Source organism: Oryctolagus cuniculus, chromosome 14 (genome assembly GCF_964237555.1).
Source record: "Oryctolagus cuniculus chromosome 14, mOryCun1.1, whole genome shotgun sequence".
NCBI classification, from domain to species: domain Eukaryota; kingdom Metazoa; phylum Chordata; class Mammalia; order Lagomorpha; family Leporidae; genus Oryctolagus; species Oryctolagus cuniculus.
In genome coordinates, this window is record NC_091445.1 from 4,461,783 (window position 1) to 4,489,451 (window position 27,669).

General features: G+C 46.6%; 1 protein-coding gene across 4 annotated transcripts in view; it reads left to right on the top strand.

Annotated features, from left to right (window-relative positions):
- The window catches only part of RASGRF2 (Ras protein specific guanine nucleotide releasing factor 2), a 216,821-nt gene that overhangs the window by 73,389 nt on the left and 115,763 nt on the right, over positions 1-27,669 (top strand). For all 4 annotated transcript variants that reach the window (XM_051854060.2, XM_051854059.2, XM_051854061.2 and 1 more), the window contains 2 exons: positions 4,304-4,451; positions 5,480-5,569. In XM_051854060.2, coding sequence (XP_051710020.2) covers positions 4,304-4,451; positions 5,480-5,569 — 238 coding nt within the window. The remainder of the gene's footprint in view (positions 1-4,303; positions 4,452-5,479; positions 5,570-27,669) is intronic.

Genomic DNA, 27,669 nt, shown 5'->3' on the forward strand with positions numbered 1-27,669 from the left:
TGGGGCCTTTGCCCCAGTCTCTCCTATGGCAGTGATCACAGCCAGACTTGCGGTGTCATCCAGGGTGCGGTCAGCGTGTGGGCCCACTCAGCTGTTGCTGCAAGGACGCAGCCCCTCCCCAGTGCTGGGTCCACCTCAGCTGCTAGGTGGCGTTGGTGCAAGGACACAGCCCCTCCCCAGTGCTGGGGTCGACCTCAGCTGCTAGGTGGCGTTGGCGCGACCTCGCTCAGTGTATGTGGGCCCTGAGCAGCGACTCACAGCTGGAAGCCTGCTTTCCTCTGAGAAGACAGCGGGAGGCAGGTGGGAGAGAAGCGGGGCCCTCTCATCAGCTGGCCTGGAAAGGCTGCCCCCCGCTCTGCCAAACCTGATTCCTTCTAAGGGGGTCATTAGGTCCAGCTCCCACAAGGGGGTCGGAGTCCACACAGGGCGTGGGAACCAAAGGCAGGGGTCATGGGCCATCCGCTGCCCGCTGCAGGGGCCTCTTTTGGGGGTGGGGAGGCTTGGTGTTCTCAGTTGTCTAAGTGAAGCACTGTGTGGGCTGTGATGGGGAGCTGGCCTAGGCTAAGTCTGCGACTGTGAATGCAGGTTTCTGCAACACCTGTCAGCTGTCTCTCCAGGTGTGTGGGTAGACAGCAGGGAGGCAGGTGGGAGTCTTCCTTGTGTGATTCCATACCGAGCCCACGGGGTTGGGACCTGTGCTTGCTGCTGGCTGCTAGGCTCCGCTAGGCACCATGGGAGCCTCAGTCTCTGATTAGATGACGTCCTGTGGCCGAGGAGAGGCATGTGTGAAGATGCATGGCAGACTGAAGTCAAGAGGGAGATCCTTCTGCGTGCCTGACCTCACCAGATGCAGGCTTCAGGGAGGACAGAGAGGCCAGCAGGGCTGGCGCTGGGGCATAGTGGGAAAAGCCACCGTCTGCAATACCAGCATCCCATGGGGGCACTGGTTCAAGTCCTGGCTGCTCCACTTTCCATCCAGTTCCCTGTTAATGTGCCTGGGAAAGCAACAGAGGACAGCAAGTGCTTGGGCCCCTGCATCCACGTGGGAGATCCTGATGAAGCTCCTGGCTCCTGCCTTTGGCCTGGCCTAGCCCTGACCATTGTGGCCATTTGGGGAATGAACCAGCAGATAGAAGGTCTCTCTCCCTCTCTGCCTCTGCCTCTCCTCTGTAACTTGACTTCCAAATAAATAAGTCTTAAAAAAAAAAAAAAAAAGCAGGGCCGGCGCTGTGGCACAGTGGGTTAATGTCCTGGCTTAAGGTACCGGCATCCCATTTGGGCACTGGTTTGAGACCCGGCTGCTCCACTTCCAATCCAACTCTCTGCTATGGCTGGGAAAGCAGTGGAAGATGGCCCGAGTCCTTGGGCCCCTGCACCTGCGTGGGAGACCCAGTGGAAGCTCCTGGCTCCTGGCTTCGGATTGGCGCAGCTCCAGCCGTTGCGGCCAACTGGGGAGTGAACCATCAGGTGGAAGACCTCTCTCTCTCTGTCTGCTTCCCCTCTCTGTGTGTAACTGTGACTTTCAAATAAATAAATAAATCTTAAGAAATGAAACAAAACAAAACAAACAACAACAAGAACAAAAAGGTAGCAGCAGGCAGTGGCTACGCAGTCCTTAATGCAGGGAAACAGGTTTCTCCTGCAGTGGGAATGTGTTTGCAGGAAGGTCCTCCCCCAGCTGAGACTCGGCCAGCAGCTGCATCGTGGCCACGGGAGACCCTGAGTAGGGCCCTCACCAGAGTCGGCCTGGACTCCTGGCCCCAGAGCTGAGGAGACGATGAATATGTACTGTTGCAAGCCTCTGCACTTGGGAGAATTGGTTACACAGCAGAAAAATAGCCTTTGCTTTTTTGTTTCATGGTTGTGTCTGCAGAGGCTGTCTGGAGTTGAGCTTTGCCGTGTCTTGGAGTCTGACTCCCTTATTAAGAGCCTTTAAAGATTATTTATTTATTGATGTGAAAGAATTTCAGAGAAAGGGAGAAATCCTCCATCCACTGTCCACTCCCCAAATGACTGCAGTGGCCAGGGCTGGGTGAGGCTGAAGCTGGGAGCCAAAAGCTCCATCCGGGTCTCCCACATGGACATAGGGGCCCAAGGACCGGGGCTGTCGTCCAGCGCCTTCTCACGCCATCAGCAGGGAGCTGGGTGGGAAGCAGGTCCTCAGACTGGCTCCCCTGTGGGGGCAGCGTCACAGGCGGCAGCTTCTGCTGCGCCTTCACAAGCCTTTCTCGGGCAGGTGGCTCCCTCTTCCACACAGCAGATCTTGGATCGTGCCCTGGGGGACGTCATGGCGCCAGCGGTGCTTTCTGCTGCCTTCGGGGGGGGGGGGGGGCGGTGTGAAAGACACCTGGCTTCCAGATGTGCTGGACGCTTCTGCGTTTGGCCTCCTGTCACCTCCCGTGCCCTGTGGCCATCGGCTGCCCTGGGCTGTCTTGGTGGGGACCCCAAGAGGAGCCTCTGAGAGTGTCTGTGCCCATCATGTCTGTGGCCCTCGTCCCCCCCCCCCCCCCACGTGAGTTCAGCTTGGGTGCTCTCTTCCTGGAGTTTATAAACCATCTGGCACACTCTCCTGTCTCGTAGTGCTGTCATCGGTCCCTCTTCGCACAGAAAGCACTCCCCTAGCCTGTCAGCGGGACCCTGGAGGTGAAGGGAGGCAGACCCTGGCGTCCCGTCTGCATCCATGCAGCTCGCGTCCTGGATTGCATTTGTCTTCTGCCTCTCTCCTGGCGTGCAGAGAACACAAAGTGCTGCTTTGCTTCCGAGTGCCAAGCTAAGCACACTTGTAACCCAGCTGGTGCGTTTCTCCAAAGACTGACGAGCAAGCACAGAAGTGTTGAAACCATTCGGCTCAGCTTGGGCTGCCGATCTCCTCCAGGCTGGCTGCCCCGGCCTTGAGGGCAGGTTTTTGGTGGCAACTCAGCCACGATGGCTCAAGCTCTCAGAGAAGAGGCCTGGGCGGCCATCTGACCGTCTCAGCACGCCTCTGCGGCAGCACTCCTGTTTATACCCAGGGCGCTGTTTCTCATCACAGAGACAGTTCAGCTGTGGTTGAGAACGCTGGTGCGGGGTCAGACAGACCTTGGGTGGAAGGCCAGCCGTGCCACCCACTCGCTGTGCTGTCTGAGGCCAGTGTGTGATCTGTGAGATCAGATCCTTTCTCTGTGTTGAGGATCAGAAATCGCACCTCCTGGGCTTGCTGGCTGGGAGATGAGATGATCGATGTACGTGCTATGCCCCGGGTGGATAGTAACCATTAACCTTAATTACTGTTATCATACCATTATATGGATGAAGGCACAGGCAATTCGGCACGCTGACCAGCGCGAGAAGACCTGGGGCAGAGCTGCAGGTGCCACACCACTGCCTTGCCAACGGGAATCTCAGAGCAAATTGTGTCTTTGCTGCCCTCAGGCAGAGAAGTGGACACCAGCTTGTGCTGGAGTCTGGGTCCCCATAATTGAACCTGTTTCTAGAATGGAAGTGTTGCTCCTTTTGGTTCTAGAAAGAGAGCCGTGTGTGTTCTCGCCACCCTGAGCTAGCTGAGCTGGCGGTCCCGGCAGAGTCTTGAGTTTTCCAATGTTGTGCAGTCTTCTTGCGGCAGCTCCCCTGTGATTGGCACGTGCCTCCTCCTGAAGCACCCTGGATAGCGCCCCTGGGAGCCGCGTGCTGCTGAGCCACAAGACCACCCTTTCTTTGTTAAAGGAGACACTGCTTCCTTTTTCAAACTATTTTGACTTTGGCCTTTTCCTCACTTATTTGATAGTATTTTTGTTACGATAAACTCTTAGAACATGTGAAGCGATGATAGCTCAGATTTTTTAAAAAAGATTTGTTTATTTGAAAGAATTACAGAGAGAAGAAGAGACAGAGAGATATCAGTCTTCTGTCCACTGGTTCACTCCCCAAATAGTCACCACGGCTGGGCTGGGCCAGGATGAAGCCATGAGGCAGGAACTCCTTCTGGGTCTCCCGCGCAGGTGCAAGGGCCCAAGGTCCTGGGCTATCTTCCACTGCTTTCCCAGATGCATTAGCAGGGAGCTGGATCAGACGTGCAGCAACAGGGACTCGAACCGGCACCCATCTGAGATGCTGGCATTGTGGGCAGCAGCTTCACCTGCTGCACCATGACGTTGACCCTCACATTCTGCGTTGTTGAGGGATCACAAATGCAAGCTGGAATCGGTGTTTCTAGAGCTTGCCAGCAAACGTGTTGGCGAGTGCTTCTCTCAGTGTGGTGTGTGCTGCTGACGTGGAGCTGTGGTGGACGATTCCTCCGTGACTAACTGTGCCATTTTCTCTCAAGCTACTCAGACATTCTGATCGAGAGGGAAGTTCTGATGCAAAAGTATATTCATCTAGTTCAGATTGTGGAGACAGAAAAGATTGCAGCTAACCAGCTTCGCCATCAACTTGAAGACCAAGACACGGAAATCGAAAGGCTGAAGTCAGAGGTATTCCCCGCGGGAGATCCCTTCCCTGTTTCTCGCACGCGCTCGTCTCCTGAGATCACGTGTGGCAGAGCAGGCAGAGTGTCCACCGCAGCCTGCGTTCCTCTGCCATCAGCACTTGCCCGCTGGGCTCCCGACCCCGACCTGACTCCGTGGTCCCTGTGGGCGTTAGGTCAATGTGCGATGAGAACTTAGCAGGATGGCGTGTGCTCCTGATGTCCTCGGCTGAGTCGGAAATTCAGGAGCTGGCCAAACTGGGTAGCTGTGACCACTTTGGCAATCGCAACCCTGGCATAGATGCAGTAAAGTCCGAAACGACAAGTCAGGGGGCGCCAGAAGTGAGTTCAGAAAACGTTGCTTCCTGCAGATCAAAGGGGTCCAGCTCCCCCCTCTGTAGAAAGCGCATTTGGGTTGAACTGAAAGACAGTTGCTAGGGTGCCCCTTGCCTGGTCTCCTCCCCTGTGCTGACTGTCACCTCGTCCCAGCTGTGACCCTCCCGGGTCCTGCACCCCCAGCACCTGAGGCTGATGTCCAGGAGAACAGGAGGGGTGGTGGAGCCATGGTCACCCAGCTGCTCAGGCATCTGCTTGCTGGTGGTCCTGAGTGGTCCCCCTGGTTGACCGGGACCAAATCCTGGCTCCGAGCTTCCCCTGGTGGTCACCGTCTCCCCCAGGATGCCTATGAGGGCTGCTCCGTGTGTCCTGAGAAGGACACTGGCTGGTTCTGGGAACAGGAGCTGTGGTTGGGTGTCCCTGTGTTTAGAGACCTCGTGGCAACATGGGTACCACGTCCCTGAGCTCCCAAGGAGGCCTTGGCACTGGGTGCCGAGTCTAGGGCTGGCATTTCTCCTGACCCAGGCCCCAGGTCACTGTCCAGTCCCTCTGTGAGCGCTCTTGTGCGTAACCCCAGTTAGGAGTAGTGCGTGGGGCCCTCCACATCAGCACAAGGAAGAGAGTGCAGAGAGTGTGAGAGCCCGGGGGGCCTTGCCCAGTATTTCCCAGATCACCACTCGGACTGATTCTGTGTTGCAGATCATCGCTCTCAATAAAACCAAGGAGCGGATGCGCCCTTACCACAGCAACCAAGAAGATGAGGACCCGGACATCAAGAAGATCAAAAAGGTGGGTGTGGTGGAGGCGGTGTGCAGCCCCGAGCTCTGAGCTGGGCAGCCGGGGCTGTCCTGCTGAGGGCTCCTGGCCTCCCCCGCCCCGAGCAGGCTCCATCCTCGGCTTCTCCAGAGAACGGCGGCTTGTAGGTTCTTTCCAGTTTTGGGCATCTGCTTGGGGCTGTGTGGGAAGGAGGCCAGGACCTGCCGTGACGTCAGTTGTGTTCCCTGGCTGGGTTCACCGAGGGCTGTGGAGCCTCCTGGCTTTGTGCTGCTGTCATGTGTAGGGGGAATAGTTCTTTCAGTTTTACGTCCAAGATCTTTCTTGCGGCTTTGATCCTCAGTGCTATTTGGGGAGAATTGTTCATTCTGGACATGTGGGGTGACTGGTAGGCACATCAATACACGTGTTCAGGGTTGCTTTATTGTGGTTTCTCGTCTGACATCTGCAGTCACCGGTCTTTCCATCCTGCTGCCATCTGCGGCTGCTCACCTTTTGCAAAGACTTGGGCATGGCCACCCACTCTAGCCCACCCTGCTTTGATTTCTGTGGTCTGGGTTTTGAGTCCATAATCTTAACATTCTGCAAAAAGCGTCACATTGAAAGAGCTTGTCCTGCACGCATGTCTTCAGTCTTCACTTCTTCTTACTCCTACTTTCTACATGAAATACTTGTTAACTTAAGTTCAGTAGTTTATCTGTCATAAAACTTTAAATGTTGATCAAGACTTAAAGTAGAAATGATTCTTAGGGCTAAGGTGCGTGTTTTCAGTTTTCAAAAGATGGAAAGAAACCAGAGTGGCACCATTCCTTTAGGATTGAAAGAATTTTATTTGGGTCTTGTTTGTGTTGCAAGAGCAGTGCTAAGGCTTTTCTTTTATTAGTATGCAGTTACATGTAAACGAAGATATTAATAACAGCGAGTTTTCAGTTCTGTTGTGGAAGCTGTCAGTAAAGATGTGGACAGCCAGCAACATCTGCCCAAAGATATAGAAAGGTTTGATGAAGCAAATAGAAAGGTTTGATGAAGCAAAAAGTTCCACTTAGTTTTTTTTGTTTTTTTTGTTTTTTTTTTTTGACAGGCAGAGTGGACAGTGAGAGAGAGAGAGACAGAGAGAAAGGTCTCCCTTTGCCGTTGGTTCACCCTCCAATGGCTGCCGCGGCCGGCGCACCGCGCTGATCCGATGGCAGGAGCCAGGTGCTTCTCCTGGTCTCCCATGGGGTGCAGGGCCCAAGGACTTGGGCCATCCTCCACTGCACTCCCTGGCCACAGCAGAGAGCTGGCCTGGAAGAGGGGCAACCGGGACAGAATGCGGCGCCCCGACTGGGACTAGAACCTGGTGTGCCGGCGCCACAAGGTGGAGGATTAGCCTAGTGAGCCGCGGCGCCAGCCACTTAGTTGGTTTTGAAAATAGTTCTGTTAAATGGAAGAATCATGGTATAATACCTTTCTTTTTTTTAAATGTTTTTCTCACCTTTCTATTTCTTAAATCATTTTAAACTATTTTTGAATTTATTCAATTGGTTATAAAATTAACTTTTTATCCTTTAAATCTCAAATTAATGTCTTTGTGGAGAAGAATGTTTTTAAGTGAGTTGTTTCACTATTTTTCAAATATTTTAATTAGATTTGTTCATGAACTTATTTTTTTAAAGATTTCTTTCTTTATTTATTTGAAAGGCAGAGTTACAGAGAGGGCAGAGACAAGGAGAGAGAGAGGTCTTCCATCTGCTGGTTCACTGCCCAAATGGCCGCAATGGCTGGAGCTGTGTTGATCCAAAGCCAGAAGCTGGGAGCTTCTTCTGGATCTCCCATGTGGGTACAGGGGCCCAAGCTCTTGGGCCATCTTCTCCTGCTTTCCCGGGCCATAGCAGAGGGCTGGATTGGAAGTGGAGCAGCAGGGGCTCAAACTGGCTCCCATGTGAGATGCTGGCACCACAGGTGGCAGCTTTACCCACTATGCCACAGCGCTGGCCCCATTGCTTCTCTATTCTGATCTAGACAAATATAAGTGTAATTTTTTAATTTCAAGAGATCGAAACTTGAAATTGGTTATAGTTCATGAAAATTATTCACTAGAGTTCCCCAAATAATATGTATATTATTCACCCTGCAGAGTTTGCATATTTTGCCCCCACATCATTATATTAAAATTTGCTGAATGTTCATCATTTGAAGTGCAGCAGTCTTAACCCTTGAATGGGAATTGGTAGTATGGTGACAGCATCAGGAGCATTGCAAAATTAAGGGTTGTTCTTTAAGTACATGGTGATTTAGACCACAAGCATGACATATATGGAAGAAATAAGAAGTTTTGGGAGGCCTTGACTCAATAACAGTGCTTCCCGAGAAAGAAGAGTCGGCGGTGGTCTAATGCGTTCAGTTATGGTCAGCTTGCAGTCTGCTACGTTGCTGTGTCCACCACATCTCACGCTGTCTCATATATTTTATCACATGGTAGTTTATGTTGAGAAAAGACTCTTTAATTTTTGGTCAGTTGTTTTATGAATGAGGAGAGGATGAGAGTTCAAGGTTCCCCCAGCTGGTTAGAGGTGGAGCCTTTAGGTTAAGGATTATGTCTGCTCAGGACCCAGCTTTTACCTGAACATTTGAAAGATGTTCAAGGCAGGCACTGGCACAGCAGTTAGAATGCTGCTTGGGCTACCCAGCTCCCACGTGAGTACCTGAGCTCGATACCTGGGTTCGAGCCCTGGCTCTGCTTCTGCCTCCAGTTTCCTGTTGATGTGCACTCTGCTGGCTCAAGTAGTTGAGTCCCTGCCACCCGCGTTGGAGATGTGGGTGGAGTTATGGGCTCCTGGCTGTTTCAGGCTCTGGAGGATTGAACCAGTAGATGAGTGACTTCTCCTCCTGTGATCCAATTTGTCTCTTTCTCTGCATTTCAAAATAAATGAAAACAACAGATGTTCAATACATGTTTATTGTTTGGTTGAAGCACACAGGCCCATGCACTTTCTCAGGTTTGTCTGTTTTTCAAATCATACCTAGGGAGTTCAGATCAATATTAGAGCCTATTTTGTTTTATACAAAATTGACTTCATATTAAATTATATTCCATTTTTCCATAAAACAATTTCTGTTGCAAATAGTTCATGTTTATCTTGCCTCTGTGGCTTGGAAAGTATTGTAGCAATGAAAGGTAAGTGAAAAATAGAACCTTGTAGCGTTGCTAGCTCTGTGACTTACTGTGGAATTCAGCTTGCTTGTTCCTCAAGGAAGGGGTTGGAAGAACTGATCTCTGACACTCATAGTATAAGCTTAGCAGAAACAAAACAGAATTCAGCAACAAAAAAATCAGATGACCTGTTTTAAAATGGGCAATGAGTCATCCATTGTTCAAAAACAATGTGCAGATGGCCAAGAAGCCTGTGAAAAGATGCTTTGCATCACTGGGCATCAGAGAAATGCCAGTCAAAAGTACAGTGAGATCTGATCTCACAACTTTTAGGAGAGTTAACATGAAAGCAAACAAACAAAACAAACAGAAGCCAGAACAAGTGTTGTCGAGGGCGTGGAGAAGTGGAACAGTTGTCCACTTAGACTGTCAAATGGTGCAGTGCCTGTGAAAAACATCAAGGAAGTTCCTCAAAAAAGTTAAAAGTAAAAATATGATCCTGCAATCCCTCTTTTGTGTGTATGACCAAAAAACCTGAAAACTGGACTAGAATCTTGAAGAGATATTTGCACACTCAGGTTCACAGTAGCCCAGACTTGGGAGCAACCAGAATGTCCGTGGACACAGACAGAATCGCAAAATGTGGTATCCGTGTACAGTGGATGTGCACATGTGGGAGAAGGCTCTGGCACCTGCTTCAGCTGGGCACAGCCACGAGGACAGGGTGCTAAGTGGAGTCAGCCAGTCCTGGAAAGGCTGTGCCTGGGAAGTGCCTGGGCCTGGAGGTGCACAGAGCTCACAGGAACATGCAGTTAAAAGATACATTCGCTTTGGTGCAAAAACTTCAAGCATGGGTTTTTCTTTTCTTTTTTTTAAAATTTTATTTGAAGAATACAAACTTCATGTATTTCATATATACAAATTTGGGAACATGGTGATTCTTCCCACCCTAGATCCCTCCTGCCTATACTCCCACCCTTCTTCCACCTCATTCTCCCATTCCCATTCTTACTTTTTTTAAGATTTATTTATTTATTTGAAAGGCAGAGTTACAGAGATGCAGAGAGAGAAAGAGAGAGAGAGAGAGAGAGAGAGAGAGAGGTCTTCCATACACTGCTTCACTTCGTAGATGGCTACAATGGCCAGAGCCGCACCATTCCAAAGCTAGGAGCGTCTCCCATGTGGGTGCAGGGGCCCAAGGACTTGGGCCATTTTCCACTGCTTTCTCAGGCCATAGCAGAGAGCTGGATTGGAAATGGAGCAGCCAGGATTCGAACTGGTGCCCATATGGGATGCCTGCATTGCAGGCAGCAGCTTTACCCACTATACCACAGCACCAGCTCCTCTCATTTTTTAAAAAGATGTATTTTCAGTTAATTTTATACTCAGAAGATTAACCCTACACTAAATAGAGTTCCCTGAATAGTATGAAGTAGAAAGAAACAAAAGCAAAAACAAGCAAACAAAAAAACGTTGTTCCTCAACAGTCAAGACAAGGGCTGTTCAAAATACTTGCATCACAAAGTGTCAGTTTTGCTCCTGTAGATTACTGTTGTAGGTACTCTATTAGTTACCGCAGTTCAGAGAGACCGTATGGTCTTTGTCTTTTTGTGACTGGCTTATTTCACTAAGTATAATGGTTTCCAGTTGCAAAGGACAGGATTTCATTTTTTTTACTGCTGTGTAGTGTTCCATAGTGTGTGTGTGTGTGTGTGTGTGTGTCATAATTTCTTCATCCAGTCTTCAGTTGATGGACATCTGGGTTGATTCCATATCTTAGCTATTGTGAATCGAGCTGTAATAAACATGGGGGTGCAGATAACTCTTTCATATACTGATTTCATTTCCTTTGGGGAAATTTCAGAGTGGGGTGACTGGGTCCTATGGTAGGTCTACATTCAGATTTCTGAGGATTCTCCATACTGTCTTCCACAGTGGCTTTAACAGTTTACATTCCCACCAACAGTGGATTAGGGTACTCTTTTCTCCATATCCTTGGCAGCATTTGTTTGTTGACTTCTGTATGAGAGCCATTCTGACTGCGGTGAGGTGAAACCTCATTGTGGTTTTGATTTGCATTTGCCTGATGGCTAGTGATCCTAAGCATTTTTCATGTGTCTGCCATTTGAAATTCCTCTCTAGAAAAATGTCTGTTCAGGTCCATTGCCCATTTCTTAACTGGATTGCTTGTTTTGTTGTTGTCGAGTTTCTTCAGCTTTTTATATATTTTGGTTATTAATCCTTTATCAGTTGTATAGTTTGCAAATATTTTCTTCCATTCTGTCAGTTGCCTCTTCACTTTGCTGAGTGGTTTTGCAGTGTAGAAGCTTCTTGGTTTGATGTAATCCCATTTGTTAATTTTAGCTTTGATTGCCTGTGTTTCTGGAGTCTTTTCCAAGAAGTCTTCCCCTATGCCAATGTCTTGTAGGATTCCTCAAGCGTTCTCTAGTAATTTGATGGTATCAGGTCATAGAGTTAGGTTACTGATCCATTTTGAGTGGATTTTTGTGTAAAGTGTAAAGTAGGGGTCTTGTTTCATACTTCTGTGTGTAGAGATCCAGTTTTCCCAGTACCACTTGTTGAAGAGACTTTGCTCTGGGGATTGATATTTGCTCCTTTGTCAAAGATAAGTTGGTTATAGATTCATGGATTGATTTCAGAAGTGTATATTCTGTTTCAATTGTCTACATGTCTATTTTTGTACCAGTACTGGGCTCTTTTAATTATAATTGTTCTGTAGTATGTCTTTTTTTTTTTTTTTGCTTCAATTATTTTCTTTTTTTTTTTTTAACTTTTATTTAATGAATATACGTTTCCAAAGTACGAATAATGGATTACTATGGCTTCCCCCCCATACCGTCCCTCCCACCCACAACCCTCCCCTTTCCCACTCCCTCTCCCCTTCCATTCACATCAAGATTCATTTTCGATTATCTTAATATACAGAAGATCAGCTTAGTATACATTAAGTAAGGATTTCAACAGTTTGCTCCCACACAGAAACATAAAGTGAAAAATAATAGATGATTTTTTTTAATGATGATGAAATCAGATCAGACCTATTGTCATGTTTAATCCCAGTGAGAGTCAAGTTGGGAGTTGATAGTTTCTTTTTTTTTTTTTTTTTTTTACAGAGGATCAGTTTAGTATGCATTAAGTAAAGATTTCAACAGTTTGCACCCCCATAGAAACACAAAGTGAAATATATTATTTGAGTACTCGTTATAGCATTAAATCTCAATGCACAGCACATTAAGGACAGAGATCCTACATGAGGAGTAAGTGCACAGTGACTCCTGTTGTTGACTTTACCAATTGACACTCCTGTCTATGGCATCAGTAATCTCCCTATGCTCCAGTCATGAGTTTCCAAGGCTATGGAAGCCCCTTGAGTTCTCCGACTCTTATCTTGTTTAGACAAGGTCATAGTCAAAGTGGAGGTTCTCTCCTCCCTTCAGAGAAAGGTACCTCCTTCTTTGAAGACCTGTTCTTTCCACTGAGATCTCACTCACAGAGATCTTTTGCCAGAGTGTCTTGGCTTTCCATGCCTGAAATACTCTCATGGGCTTTTCAGCCAGATCTGAATGCCTTTAGGGCTGATTCTGAGGCCAGAATGCTATTTAGGGCATCTGCCATTCTATGAGTCTGCTGAGTATCTCACTTCCCATGTTGGATCACTCTCCCCTTTATTTATTCTATCGGTTAGTGTTAGCAGGTACTAGACTTGCTTATGTGCTCCCTTTGACTCTTAGTCCTTTCATTATGATCAATTGCGAACTGAAATTGATCACTTGGACTAGTGAGATGGCATTGGTACATGCCACCTTGATGGGATTAAATTGGAGTCCCCTGGTATGTTTCTAACTCTACCATTTGGGGCAAGTCAGCTTGAGCATGTCCCAAATTATATATCTCTTCCCTCTCTTATTCCCACTCTTATGTTTAACAGGGATCACATTTCAGTTAAATTTCAACACTTAAGAATAACTGTGTATTAATTACAGAATTAAATCAGTCATATTAAGTAGAACAGACAAAAAAACTACTAAGAGGGATAATGTATTAAGTTGTTCATTAACAGTCAGGGCTATGCTGATCAAGTCACCGTTTCCCATAGTGTCCCTTTCACTTCAACAAGTTTCCTTTTTGGTGTTCAGTCAGTTGTCACCGATCAGGGAGAACATATGGTATTTGTCCCTTTGGGACTGGCTTATTTCACTCAGCATGATGTGTTCCAGATTCCTCCATTTTGTTGCAAATGACTGGATTTCGTTGTTTCTTACTGCAGTATAGTATTCTAAAGAGTACATATCCCATAATTTCTTTATCCAGTCTACCGTTGATGGGCATTTAGGTTGGTTCCAGGTCTTAGCTATTGTGAATTGTGCTGCAATAAACATTAGGCTGCAGACCGCTTTTTTGTTTGCCAATTTAAATTCCTTTGGGTAAATTCCAAGGAGTGGGATGGCTGGGTCGAACGGTAGGGTTATCTTCAGGTTTCTGAGGAATCTCCAGACTGATTTCCATAGTGGCTTAACCAGTTTGCATTCCCACCAACAGTGGGTTAGTGTCCCTTTTTCCCCACATCCTCGCCAGCATCTGTTGTTGGTAGATTTCTGAATGTGAGCCATTCTAACCGGGGTGAGGTGGAACCTCATTGTGGTTTTGATTTGCATTTCTCTGATTGCTAATGACCTTGAACATTTTTTCATGTGCCTGTTGGCCATTTGGATTTCCTCTTTTGAAAAATGTCTATTGAGGTCCTTGGCCCATCTCTTAATTGGGTTGTTGGTTTTGTTTTTGTGGAGTTTCTTGATCTCTTTGTAGATTCTGGTTATTAACCCTTTATCTGTTGCATAGTTTGCAAATATTTTTTCCCATTCTGACGGTTGGCTCTTCACTCTCCTGACTGTTTCTTTTGCAGTACAGAAACTTCTCAATTTGATGCAATCCCAATAGTTGATTTTGGCTTTGACTGCCTGTGCCTCCCGGGTCTTTTCCAGAAACTCTTTGCCTGTGCCAATATCTTGAAGGGTTTCTCCAATGTTCTCTAGTAACTTGATGGTGTCAGGTCGTAGATTTAGGTCTTTAATCCATGTTGAGTGGATTTTTGTGTAAGGTGTAAGGTAGGGGTCTTGCTTCATGATTCTGCACGTGGAAATCCAATTTTCCCAGCACCATTTATTGAATAGACTGTCCTTGCTCAAGGAATTAGTTTTAGATCCTTGATCAAATATAAGTTGGCTGTAGATGTTTGGGTTGATTTCTGGTATTTCAATTCTGTTCCATTGGTCTATCCTTCTGTTTCTGTACCAGTACCATGCTGTTTTGATTACAACTGCCCTGTAGTATGTCCTGAAATCTGGTATTGTGATGCCTCCGGCTTTGTTTTTGTTGTACAAGATTGCTTTAGCTATTCGAGGTCTCTTGTGCCTCCATATAAATTTCAGCACCAATTTTTCCAGATCTGAGAAGAAGGTCTTCGGTATCTTGATTGGTATTGCATTGAATCTATAAATTGCTTTTGGGAGAATGGACATTTTGATGATATTGATTCTTCCAATCCATGAGCATGGAAGATTTTTCCATTTCTTGGTATCCTCTTCTATTTCTTTCTTTAAGGTTTTGTAATTTTCATCGTAGAGATCTTTAACGTCCTTGGTTAAGTTTATTCCAAGGTATTTGATTGTTTTTGTAGCTATTGTGAATGGGATTGATCTTAGAATTTCTTCCTCAGCCATGGCATTGTCTGTGTATACAAAGGCTGTTGATTTTTGTGCATTGATTTTATACCCTGCTACTTTGCCAAACTCTTCTATGAGTTCCAATAGTCTCTTGGTAGAGTTCTTTGGGTCCCCTAAATAAAGAATCATGTCATCTGCAAAGAGGGATAGTTTGAGTTCTTCCTTCCCAATTTGTATCCCTTTAATTTCTTTTTCTTGCCTAATAGCTCTGGCTAGAACCTCCAGAACAATATTGAATAGCAGTGGTGAGAGTGGACATCCCTGTCTGGTCCCAGATCTCAGTGGAAATGCTTCCAACTTTTCCCCATTCAATAGGATGTTGGCTGTGGGTTTTTCATAGATTGCTTTGATTGTATTGAGGAATGTTCCTTCCAAACCCAGTTTGCTTAGAGTTTTCATCATGAACGGGTGTTGTATTTTATCAAATGCTTTCTCGGCATCTATTGAGAGAATCATATGGTTTTTCTTCTGCAGTCTGTTAATGTGGTGTATCACATTGATTGTCTTGCGCACATTAAACCATCCCTGCATACCAGGGATAAATCCCACTTGGTCTGGGTGGATGATCTTTCTGATGTGTTGTTGCATTCTATTGGCCAGAATTTTATTGAGGATTTTTGCATCTATGTTCATCAGGGATATTGGTCTGTAATTCTCTTTCAGTGCTGCATCTTTTCCCGGCTTAGGAATTAAGGTGATGCTGGCTTCATAGAAAGAATTTGGGAGGATTCCCTCTTCTTCAATTGTTCTGAATAGTTTGAGAAGAATTGGAGTTAGTTCTTCTTTAAATGTCTGGTAGAATTCAGCAGTGAATCCATCTGGTCCTGGGCTTTTCTTTGTTGGGAGGGCCTTTATTACTGTTTCAATTTCTGTCTCAGTTATGGGTCTGTTTAGGTTTTCGATGTCTTCCTGGTTCAATTTAGGTAGGTTGCATGTGTCCAGGAATCTATCCATTTCTGATAGGTTTCCCTGTTTGCTGGCATACAAGTCCTTGTAGTAATTTCTGATGATTCTTTTTATTTCTGTGGTGTCTGTTGTTACATTTCCTTTTTCATCTCTGATTTTATTGATTTGGGTCTTTTCTCTTCTTTTTTTAGTTAGTTGGGCCAATGGGGTGTCAATTTTGTTTATTTTTTCAAAAAACCAGCTCCTCGTTTGGCTGATTTTTTGTAATGTTTTTCTTAATTCAATCCTGTTGATTTCTTCTCTGATTTTAATTATTTCTCTTCTCCTACTAGATTTGGGTCTGGTTTGCTGTAGGTTTTCTAGATCCTTGAGGTGAATAGAAAGCTCATCTATTTGGTGCCTTTCCAATTTCTTGATGTAGGCACCTATTGATATAAACTTTCCTCTTAACACTGCTTTTGCTGCGTCCCATAAGTTTTGGTATGTTGTGCTGTTATCCTCATTTACTTCCAGAAAGTTTTTGATTTCTCTTTTGATTTCTTCTATGACCCATTGTTCATTCAGGAGCATGTTGTTCAATCTCCATGTGTTTGCGTATGCTCTAGGGATTCCTGAGTTGTTCATTTCCAACTTCATTCCTTTATGGTCTGAGAAGCTGCATGGTATGATTCTAATTCTTTTGAATTTGCTGAGACTTGCTTTATGGCCTAGTATGTGGTCAATCCTAGAGAAGGTTCCATGTACTGCTGAGAAGAATGTATAATCTTTAGCTGTAGGATTGAAAGTTCTGTATATATCTGTTAGATCCATTTGGGCTATAGTGTCGTTTAAATCTACTGTATCCTTGTTGATCTTCTGTCCTATTGATCTGTCTATTTCTGAGAGTGGAGTATTGAAGTCCCCCAGTACTATTGTATTGGGGTCTAAGTCTCCCTTTAAGTCCGTTAACAAATCTTTTAGATAAACCGGTGCCCTGTAGTTAGGTGCATATACATTGATAATTGTTATATCTTCCTGTTGAATTGATCCCTTAATCATTATGTAGTGTCCCTCTTTGTCTCTCTTAATGGTTTTTGTGGTAAAGTTTATGGTGTCTGATATTAAGATGGCTACGCCCGCTCTTTTTTCATTTCTGTTGGCATGGTATATCTTTTTCCAGCCTTTCACTTTCAGTCTGTATGGATCTTTGTTGGAAAGATGTGTTTCTTGTAAGCAGCAAATAGATGGGTTTTGTTTTTTAACCCAATCAGCCAAACGGTGTCTTTTAACTGGACAGTTCAGGCCATTCACGTTCAATGTGACTAATGATAAGTGGTAACTTTGCCCTGCCATTTGCCAAAGATAAGTTCTAATATATGCTTTGAATTCCCTGTGATCTTTTGCTGTGAGCTTTCCTTCCTTGGTTTCCTTCCTTTACCTTCTTTCATATTGATGACCGTGTTTCTTTGTTTCTGTGTGTAACACATCTTTAAGCATCTTTTGCAGGGCTGGACGAGTGGCAACAAATTCTTTCAATTTCTGTTTGTTATGAAAAGTCTTTATTTCACCTTCATTCACAAATGATAGCTTTGCAGGATATAATATTCTGGGCTGGCAGTTGTTCTCTCTTAGTACCTGGGCTATATCTTGCCATTCCCTCCTAGCTTGTAGAGTTTCTGATGAGAAGTCAGCTGTGAGTCTGATTGGAGATCCTCTGAGAGTAATCTGACGTTTCTCTCTTGCACATTTTAGGATCTTTTCTTTATGTTTCACTGTGGAGAGTTTAATTACAACGTGCCGTGGTGAGGGTCTCTTTTGGTCGTGTTTATTAGGGGTTCTGTGAGCTTCCTGTACTAGGATTTCTCTGTCCTTCTCCAAACCTGGGAAATTTTCTGCTAATATCTCACTAAAAAGGCCTTCTAATCCTTTCTCCCTCTCCATGCCTTCAGGAACTCCTAGAACCCGAATGTTGGGTTTTTTAATAGTATCCTGAAGATTCCCGACAATATGTTTTAGATTCCTAATTTCCTCTTCTTTTCTTTGGTCTGACTGTATCCTTTCCTGTTCTCTGTCTTCTAAGTCCGATATTCTCTCTTCTGCTTCTCCCATTCTGTTTGTAAGGCTCTCTGTTGTGTTTTTCATTTGATCTATTGAATTCTTCACTTCAGTCACTATCCCAGTTTCCTGTTGTACTAGTTGTTTCGTTTCATTTTGATTCCTCCTTAATATTTCATTTTCACGAGAGAGATTTTCTATCTTGTCCATTAAGGATTTCTGTAGTTCAAGAATTTGTTTTTGAGAACTTCTTAATGTTCTTATCAATTTTTTGAGATCTGCTTCTTGCATTTCTTCTATGTCATCATCCTCATAATCTTGAATTGGGGTGTCTTTTTCATTTGAGGGCTTCATGGTGACTTCCTTGTTTTTATTACCTTGGTTTTTGCGTTTGTTATTTGTCATATTGGAGATATTTGGTTTCTTCACTGTGGTGCTTTTTCTTGTTATACTATGACTCTAGATTAAGTGGACTATCTGTTTTTGATGGAGCCTTAGGGCTTGAGATGGGTGTGGCCTGAGAGCTCTGTTTGGTGTGCCAAAGGTGACACTCCCAGGTTAGGCGTGGTAAACCTCTCTCTCTCTCTCTCTCTCTCTCTTTTTTTTTTGATTCAACAGGGAAGTTATTCTGCACAGCTGAACAAAGTTGGAGGTAGTTAGCAGGCAAATGATATACCCACAGGAGCCAGAGATCAGAAGCTCTTTCCCAAGGACCACACAGGGAATCTGTTCGGCCCTTAGAGTGGGCTCAAATTCTCCTTCAGTCTCCCACTGGGTTGCCAAAGTTACGGAATTGTAGCGTCTCTGGAGAGTGCTCACGTGAATTCCGTGAGTTCTCTCCCCCACCGTCTCTTTTTTCACAGTCTCCGTTCAGTAGCACCATAAATTTACTAAGTCCTAATCTCCTGTTAATTCGCCCCACCCAGAGTCAGGTTTTACTGCTAGGCTCAGGGCCGGTGCAGACCTGAGGTCGCTCTGCTTATGACGTATGTCCAAGATGGCGCCTGCTCTTTGTCTTGCTCGCCCTTGAGAGGTGAGCGGAGAGAGAGAAACCCGTGTCCATACCAGTCACCTTTTTTTTTTTTTCCCTCTCTCTCTCTTCCAGTTAGCTTGGTGAAGTCCCCCCCGCCCCGGGGGTCGTTCCCTCTAGTCTCCTCTCTCCGCTTGCCTGCCGGTGTCTCGGGTTATTGAGGTTCGGCTCACCTCGCGTTCCAGCGCTGGTGTGTTGAGTCTGCCGCTGATGTCCCGAACTGTGGGCTCCCACGCTCTCCACGCAGGTCTGCTCCCCTTCCAGCGCCGATGTGTGGACTCGGAGCCCTGGACTTCCCAAGTCTCCCCGCTGTTGCACTCCCCTTCGAGCACTTGCGCGCAGACCCTGCAGCTTGCGCAGCTCAGTCCCGCGGCTCGGCTTCCGCGGCTCAGTCCCGCGGCTCGGTCCTGCGGTTCGGCTTTCGCGCGCGGTGGGCGACCTTGTTCTCCCAGTAGGTCCTCCGATTCACGCCCACTGGATCCAGAAGAGTTTTGTCTGCAATATTTTCCTGGTTCTTTTTTCTGAGGCTACCGTAACTCCCCTTTTATTAAACTAAATTTTCCCGGACTATCGGTGCGCGCCCTCACTATTCCGCCATCTTGGCTCCGCCCCCGTCTTTTTTTTTTAAGATTTATTTATTTACTGGAAAGTCAGAGTTACACAGAGAAAGTAGGAGAGACAGAGAGAGAGAGAGAGGCTTTCTGTCCACTGGCTCACTCCCCAACTGGCCGCAACAGCCAGAGCTGTGCTGATACGAAGCCAGGAGCCTCCTCCAGTCTCCCATGTGGGTACAGGGGCCCAAGGACCTGGGCCATTCTCTACTGCTTTTCCAGGCCATGGCAGAGAGCTGGATTGGAAGCAGAACAGCTGGGACATGAACTGGTGCCCATATAGGATGCCTGCACTACAGGCAGCAGCTTCACCTGCCATGCCACCATGCTGGCCCCCTGTAGTATGTCTTGCCATCTGGTATTGTAATGCCTCCAGCTTTGTTTTCGTTGTTTAAGATGTTTTAGCTATTTGGGGTTTTATGTGTTTCCATATGAATTTTAACAGCATTTTTTTCTAAATCTGAGAACAATGTTGGTATTTTGATTGGGATTGCTTTGAATCTATAAATTGCTTTTGTTAGTATGGACATTTTGATAGTATTGATTCTTCCAATCCATGAACATGGAAGATTTTTACACATTTTTTTTTATTTTTTGACAGGCAGAGTGGACAGTGAGAGAGAGAGAGAGAGAGAGAGAGAAAGGTCTTCCTTTTTGCCGTTGGTTCACCCTTCAGTGGCCGCCGCGGCCAGCGCATTGCACTGATCCGAAGGCAGGAGCCAGGTACTTTTCCTGGTCTCCCATGCAGGTGCAGGGCCCAAGCACTTGGGCCATCCTCCACTGCACTCCCGGGCCACAGCAGAGAGCTGGCCTGGAAGGGGGCAACCGGGACAGAATCCAGCACCCCGACCGGGACTAGAACCCGGTGTGCTGGCGCCACTAGGTGGAGGATTAGCGTAGTGAGCCACGGTGCCGGCCGATTTTTACACATTTTTACATCTTCTTCTGTTTCTTTCTTTAATGTTTGGTAGTTTTCATTGCAGAGATATTAGACATCTTTGTTTAAATTTATTCCAAGGTGTTTAAATTATTTGGAGGATATTATGAATAGAATTGATCTTAGAAGTTCTTTCTCAGCTATGGTATTGTCTGTGTATACAAAGGCTACTGATTTTTGTGTGTTGATTTTATATTCTGCTAGTTTGCCAAACTCTTATGAGTTCTAGTTGACTCTTGGTGGAGTCTTTTGGATCCCCTATATGTAGAATCATGTCCTCTGCAAATAAGGATCATGTTCCTTCCTGCTTCCCAATTTGTACCCCTTTGATTTCTTTTTCTTGCTTAATGTCTCTGGCTAAAACTTCCATGACTGTTCTGAATAGCAATCCTTGTCTGGTTCTAGATCTTAGTGGGAATGCCTCCAATTTTTCCCCATTCAGTTAGATGCTGGGTATGGGTTTGCCATAAATTGCCTTGAATATGTTGAGGAATGTTCCTTCTTTACCCAATTTGTTTAAGGCTTTCATCATGAAAGGATGTTGTATTTTATTAAATGCTGTCTCTGTGTCTATTGAGATAACCATATGTTTTTTTGTTCTTCAGTTTGTTAATGTTATGTATCATATTTGTTGATATTCAGATGTTGAACCATCCCTGCATACCAGGGATAAATCCCACTTGGTCTGGGTGAATGATCTTTCTGATGTGTTGGATTCAATTGGCCAGAATTTTGTTGAGGATTTTTGCATCTGTGTTCATCAGGGAAATTGGTCTGTAATTCTTTTTCTGTTGTTTCTTTTTCTAGTTTAGGAATTAAGGTAATGCTGGCTTCAATGAAGGAGTTTGGGAGGATACCTTCCCTCTCAGCTGTTTTGAATAGCTTGAGAAGAATTGGAGTTAGTTCTTCTTTAAATGTCTGGTAGACTTCAGCAGTGAATTCATCCGGTCCTGGGCATTTCTTTGTTGGGAAGGGCTTTGTTACTGATTCAATTTCCCTCTTGCTTATGGGTCTGTTTAATTTTTTTTTTGTCTTCATGGCTGAATTTAGGTAGGTTTTGTGTGTCTAGGAATCTGTGCATTTCTTCTAGGTTTCCCAGTTTGTTGATATATACCTCTTTGTAGTAATTCCTGATGGTTCTTTTTATTTCTGTGGTATCTCTTGTTACATTTCATTTTTCATCTATGATTTTATTGATTTGGGTCATCTCTCTCTTTTTTTGGTTAGTTGGACCAGTGGTATGTCAACTTTATTCTTTTCAAAAAACCAGCTCTTAATTTCATTCATCTTTTGTATTGCTTTTTTTTTTGTTCCATTTTTTTGTTTGTTCTCTCATTTTAATTATTTCTTTCTTCCTACTAATTTGAGGTTTGGTTTATTGTTGTTTTTCTAGGTTCTTGAGATGCCTTGATAGCTCATTTATTTGGTGACTTTCCCGTTTTTTCATGTAGGCACCAACTGCTATAAATTTCTCTCTTAACACTGCTTTTTCTATATCCCATAAATTTTTCTATGATGTATTGTCTTCATTCGTTTCCAGGAATTTTTTTATTTTTCTTTTTTTAAAAAAGATTTATTTTTTTTATTTGAAAGACAGAGTTAGAGAGAGAGAGAGAGAGAGAGAGAGAGAGAGAGGGAGAGAGGTGTCTTCTATCTGCTGGTTCACTCTCCAGATGGCCACAATGGCCGGAGCTCTGCTGGTCTGAAGTCAGGAACCAGGAGCTTCTTCCTGGTCTCCCATGTGGGTGCAGGGCCCAAGGATTTGGGCCATCTTCTACTGCTTTCCCAGGCCGTAGCAGAGAGCTGGATCTGAAGAAGAGCAGTCAGGACTACAACCGGCGCCCATGTGGGATGCCGGCACTTCAGGCCAGATCTTCAACTTGCTGCTCCATACCACTGGCCCCTATTTTTCTTTTGATTTCTTCTCTGACCCACTGTTCATTAAGGAGCATGTTGTTTAGTCTCCATGTGTCTGCACATGTTCTATAGATTATTGAGTTGTTTATTTCCAGCTCAATCCATTGTGATCACAGAAGATGCGTGGTATGATTTTGAATTTTTTGAATTTCCAGAGACTTGCATTATGGCCTAGTATATGGTCTTTCCTAGAGAAAGTTCTGTGCGCCAAGAAGAATGGGTATTCTGCAACTGTGGGATGCAAAGTTCTGTAGGTATTGATTGGGTCCATTTGGTCTGTAGTTTATATTAGCTCTGTTGTTTCTTTGTTGATTTTCTGTCTGATTGATCTATCCATTGATGAAAGTGGTGTGTTGAAGTCCCCCATTACAATTGTGTTGGAGTCTATGTCTTCCTTTGGTAGAATCTGTTAACAGTCCTTGTGAATAGCCAGGCTCCCTGTAATTGGGTGCATTTACATTATATATAGTTTATTTTCATGTTGAATTGATCCCTTATTACATAGTACCATTCTCTATGTCTTTTAACAGTTTTTGTGTTAAAGCCTATTTTGTCTGATATTAGGATACCTACACCTGCACTTTTTTGCCTTCTGTTAACATGGAATATCTTTTTCCATCCTTTGACTTGCAGTCTGCATGTATCTTTGTTAGTGAGATGTGTTTCTTGTAGGTACCAAATAGATGGGTTTTGTTTTTTTTTAATCCATTCAGCTGGTCTGTATGTTTTAACTAGAGAATTGAGGCCATTTACATTTAAGGTGTAGTGATAAGTAAAGACCTGGCTTTGCCATTTTTCCATGAATATTCCTATTATTTATTTTGGAATTCTTTTGGACTTTTACTGAGGGATTTTCTATCATTATTTCCTGATGATGGCTTTCTTGCTGTGTTTCTGTGTGTAGCACATCCTTTAGCATTTTTTTTTTTGTAAGGCTAGATGAGTGGTGACTAATTCTTTGAATTTCTGTTTGCTGTAGAAGATTTTTATTTCACCATCATTCATAAATGAGAGCTTTGCAGGGTACAGTATTCTGGGTTGACAATTTTTTTCTCTTAAGACTTATACTACATCTTGCCATTCTCTTCTAGCCTATTAGGTTTCTGATGAGAAGTCAACTGTGAGTCTAATTGGAGATCCTCTGAGAGTAATCTGGTGTTTCTCTTGTCCACATTTTAGAATCTTTTCTTCATGTTTTACTGTGGAGAGTTTGACTGCAGTGTGTCATGGTGAAAATCTTTTGTTATGTCTGTTAGGTCATGTCTGTTAGGAGTTCTATGTGCTTCCTTTACTTTCCTTTACTTGGATGTCCCTTTCTTTCTCCAAATTAGGGAAGTTTTCTGTAAGAATCTCTCTGAATAGGCCTCTAGTCCTTTCTCTTTTCACACCTCAGGAACTTCTAAGACTCATATGTTGGATTGTTTGATAGTATCCCATAAATATCCAATATTGTTTTTAAGTTTTCTAATTCTTCTTGGTTTTTCTGTTCTGACTGAATGATTTCCAGAAGACAAACGTCTTCCTAGCTCGGATATTCTTTATTCTGCCTTACCAAGTCTGTTGTTAAGGCTTTTCACCACATTTTATATTTGATCTATTGAATTCCTCATATATAATATTATTTTGATTTCTCTTTAAAATCTCAATTTCATGGGGAATATTTTCATTCATATCATGTATGGTTTTCTTTAGTTTGTGGATCTGCTTATGGTTGTGTTTGAGTAATCCTATGACTAATTTTTGAACTCCTTTTCTGGCATTTTCATCAATCTCTTATCTCCGCATACTAACATTGAAATATTGTGTTTCTTTGCAGGGGGTCATGGTGTCTTCCTTATTCTTGTTTTTGAATTTCTGCATTCATTTTTAGGCATTTGTGGAATTAATTGTTTTATTTTTTCTTCTGATGGCTTTTATCTTTGAGTTATGCCACTGTGACATAGTGGACTGTCTGCACTTTCAGTGAATATCAAGAGGTGTGTGGTGGGTGTGGCCAGGGAGCTCTGGTCAGTGCTCCAGCATGGGGTGAGTATCCAGACGACACTCAAGTTGAGGGTGGTAGCTCTCCTCTGGATAACAGGAGGGAGAGGAATGGTCACCTCTGTGGGTGTGATCACCCTCTTACCTCCTCTCCTCCAAGCTGAGCAATGCCTGGGTGTTAACACCCAGTGCGTTCAACACTCATCCGCAACCCCAGATGAACCTCACATATCTGTGCAGTCCTCACTGTGAGCATGGTTCCCCTGCAATGTGCTGCTCTAGACAACCAAGGAGCTCCGAGAGTGTGCGGCAGCACCCGTTGATGACCAGAGACCCAGCTACACCCTGCCTCCTCTCACGCAGTCACAGTGTTTTCAATCTCAGCACCCAGGGCTTCCATGGTCAAGGAGTGCAAGAGGGTCCACTCCATCCTGCTAGCCTGCCCTGTCTACAGAGATGGAAGGGGTCCCAGAGCCGCTGCCTGTGTGTGTTCCACCCTGGTGGATCGGGCCCGATCCTCCGAGCCAGACTCAAAGCCAGTAGGGAATGCAGGTTTTTCCCTCGATAAAAGCCCTGGATCACACACGTGCACACTGCCAGCCGGCCGCAGCCCCAGTCACTTTACAGTCGTGCTGGGCATGTACCAGGGTCCCCGCAGGCAGCACTTCCCTGCCATTGCAGTGGCTCCCCCTCCCCACCCCTGGCCGTGGGTGCAGCTGTGGAGGTGGAAACCATGGCTGCCTGTTGCTACTGAGCTGCCCTGGATGCCCCTGCTGACCAGGTGGGAGTGACCCTGCTAGTTTCTGGGTGTGCACACAAGAGCTGGAGCAGCTGCTACCTGCTTATGTCCAAAAGTGGCACCAGCCCTCACACAGCTGGACACAGGTCACTACTATGGGGGCGGAGGGGGCACGTTTGTTTCTTTAATCTGGGTGAGCAGTCACCCTGTTCACCTCAGGCTTCTAGGCCGGACTTGAAGGCAGTGGTGTCTACCAGGCTGTCCCCAGGGTAGCAGCAGTGTGGTCACCAGGCTGTCCTCAGGGTACCAGCAGTGTGGTGACCAGGCTGTCCCCAGGGTATCATCAGTGTGGTCACCAGGCTGTCCCCAGGGTAGCAGCAGTGTGGTCACCAGGCTGTCCCCAGGGTAGCAGCAGTGTGGTCACCAGGCTGTCCCCAGGGTGTCAGCAGTGTGGTCACCAGGCTGTCCCCAGGGTATCAGCAGTGTGGTCACCAGGCTGTCCCCAGGGTAGCAGCAGTGTGGTCACCAGGCTGTCCCCAGGGTATTAGCAGTGTGGTCACCAGGCTGTCCCCAGGGTATCAGCAGTGTGGTCACCAGGCTGTCCCCAGGGTGTCAGCAGTGTGGTCACCAGGCTGTCCCCAGGGTACCAGCAGTGTGGTCACCAGGCTGTCCCCAGGGTATCAGCAGTGTGGTCACCAGGCTGTCCCCAGGGTATCAGCAGTGTGGTCACCAGGCTGTCCCCAGGGTATCAGCAGTGTGGTCACCAGGCTGTCCCCAGGGTAGCAGCAGTGTGGTCACCAGACTGTCCCCAGAGTATCAGCAGTGTGGTGACCAGGCTGTCCCCAGAGCATCAGCAGTGTGGTCACCAGGCTGTCCCTAGGGTACCAGCAGTGTGGTCACCAGGCTGTCCCCAGGGTGTCAGCAGTGTGGTCACCAGACTGTCCCCAGGGTATCAGCAGTGTGGTCACCAGGCTGTCCCCAGGGTATCATCAGTGTAGTCACCAGGCTGTCCCCAGGGTAGCAGCAGTGTGGTCACCAGGCTGTCCCCAGGGTATTAGCAGTGTGGTCACCAGGCTGTCCCCAGGGTACCAGCAGTGTGGTCACCAGGCTGTCCCCAGGGTATTAGCAGTGTGGTCACCAGGCTGTCCCCAGGGTACCAGCAGTGTGGTCACCAGGCTGTCCCCAGGGTACCAGCAGTGTGGTCACCAGGCTGTCCCCAGGGTGTCAGCAGTGTGGTCACCAGGCTGTCCCCAGGGTATTAGCAGTGTGGTCACCAGGCTGTCCCCAGGGTATATCAGCAGTGTGGTCACCAGACTGTCCCCAGGGTAGCAGCAGTGTGGTCACCAGACTGTCTCCAGGGTAGCAGCAGTGTGGTCACTAGGCTGTCCCCAGGGTAGCAGCAGTATGGTCACCAGGCTGTCCCCAGGGTAGCAGCAGTGTGGTCACCAGGCTGTCCCCAGGGTACCAGCAGTGTGGTCACCAGGCTGTCCCCAGGGTATCAGCAGTGTGGTCACCAGGCTGTCCCCAGGGTATTAGCAGTGTGGTCACCAGGCTGTCCCCAGGGTAGCAGCAGTGTGGTCACCAGGCTGTCCCCAGGGTGTCAGCAGTGTGGTCACCAGGCTGTCCCCAGGGTAGCAGCAGTGTGGTCACCAGGCTGTCCCCAGGGTGTTAGCAGTGTGGTCACCAGGCTATCCCCAGTGTACCAGCAGTGTGGTCACCAGGCTGTCCGCAGGGTAGCAGCAGTGTGGTCACCAGGCTGTCCCCAGGGTAGCAGCAGTGTGGTTACCAGGCTGTCCCCAGGTTATCAGCAGTGTAGTCCACCAGGCTGTCCCCAGGGTACCAGCAGTGTGGTCACCAGGCTGTCCCCAGGGTACCAGCAGTGTGGTCACCAGGCTGTCCCCAGGGTATTAGCAGTATGGTCACCAGGCTGTCCCCAGGGTATATCAGCAGTGTGGTCACCAGACTGTCCCCAGGGTAGCAGCAGTGTGGTCACCAGGCTGTCCCCAGGGTAGCAGCAGTGTGGTCACCAGGCTGTCCCCAGGGTAGCAGCAGTGTGGTCACCAGGCTGTCCCCAGGGTATCAGCAGTGTGGTCACCAGGCTGTCCCCAGGGTATCAGCAGTGTGGTCACCAGACTGTCCCCAGGGTAGCAGCAGTGTGGTCACCAGGCTATCCCCAGTGTACCAGCAGTGTGGTCACCAGGCTGTCCCCAGGGTAGCAGCAGTGTGGTCACCAGGCTGTCCCCAGAGTATCAGCAGTGTAGTCCACCAGGCTGTCCCCAGGGTATCAGCAGTGTGGTCACCAGGCTGTCCCCAGGGTAGCAGCAGTGTGGTCACCAGGCTGTTCCCAGGGTAGCAGCAGTGTGGTCACCAGGCTGTCCCCAGGGTGTCAGCAGCGTGGTCACCAGGCTGTCCCCAGTGTATCATCAGTGTGGTCACCACCTGTCCTCTCACCTTGCTTGCCAGAGCAGCCGGTTTCTCTGGATCCAAGCTGCAGGGCCCTTCGTTGTGTGCTTGCTCTTTGCTGCGTGTCTGCACCTTCCACAGAGGCCCGGCTGTTTCCTCTGCCGTTGCAGGACCCCCACTGTGGCCTCCCTGCGGCTTTACCCTGAGAGTGTACTTTCTCTTCTTCGTGTACTGATTTTGCCTGTCGTAGGTCAGGCCACCCTGTCGCTGTTCTGCCTTCTTGGAACCATCGGATTTTCATAATGAGCGTTTTCTGTGACCTCATGTCTCTGCAGTAGTCAGATTCACAGACGGGGAGGGACCGTGGTGTTTGTGGAGGCTGGGGGCGGGGGAGTGATGGGACTGGCTCAGGAGTAGGGGTCCCAGTTTCTCAGTCTGAATGCGTCCTGAAGGTCTGCTGTGACTGAACTGCACACTTCAGCATCACTGTGATTAAAAGTTTTATCTTTTGACCAGAATTGAAGACAGTTATAAAAGCATATGGCTCTCTGTACCTTCAATGTATTCCCCTCTTGAAATGCTAGTAACTAAGTTCAGGTGTGTGGTGCTAGGTGTGGAATCCATACAGACGGGGTAAACATCTCCTAAATCATCCCTTTTTTCTGCTCTTTGGGAAACACC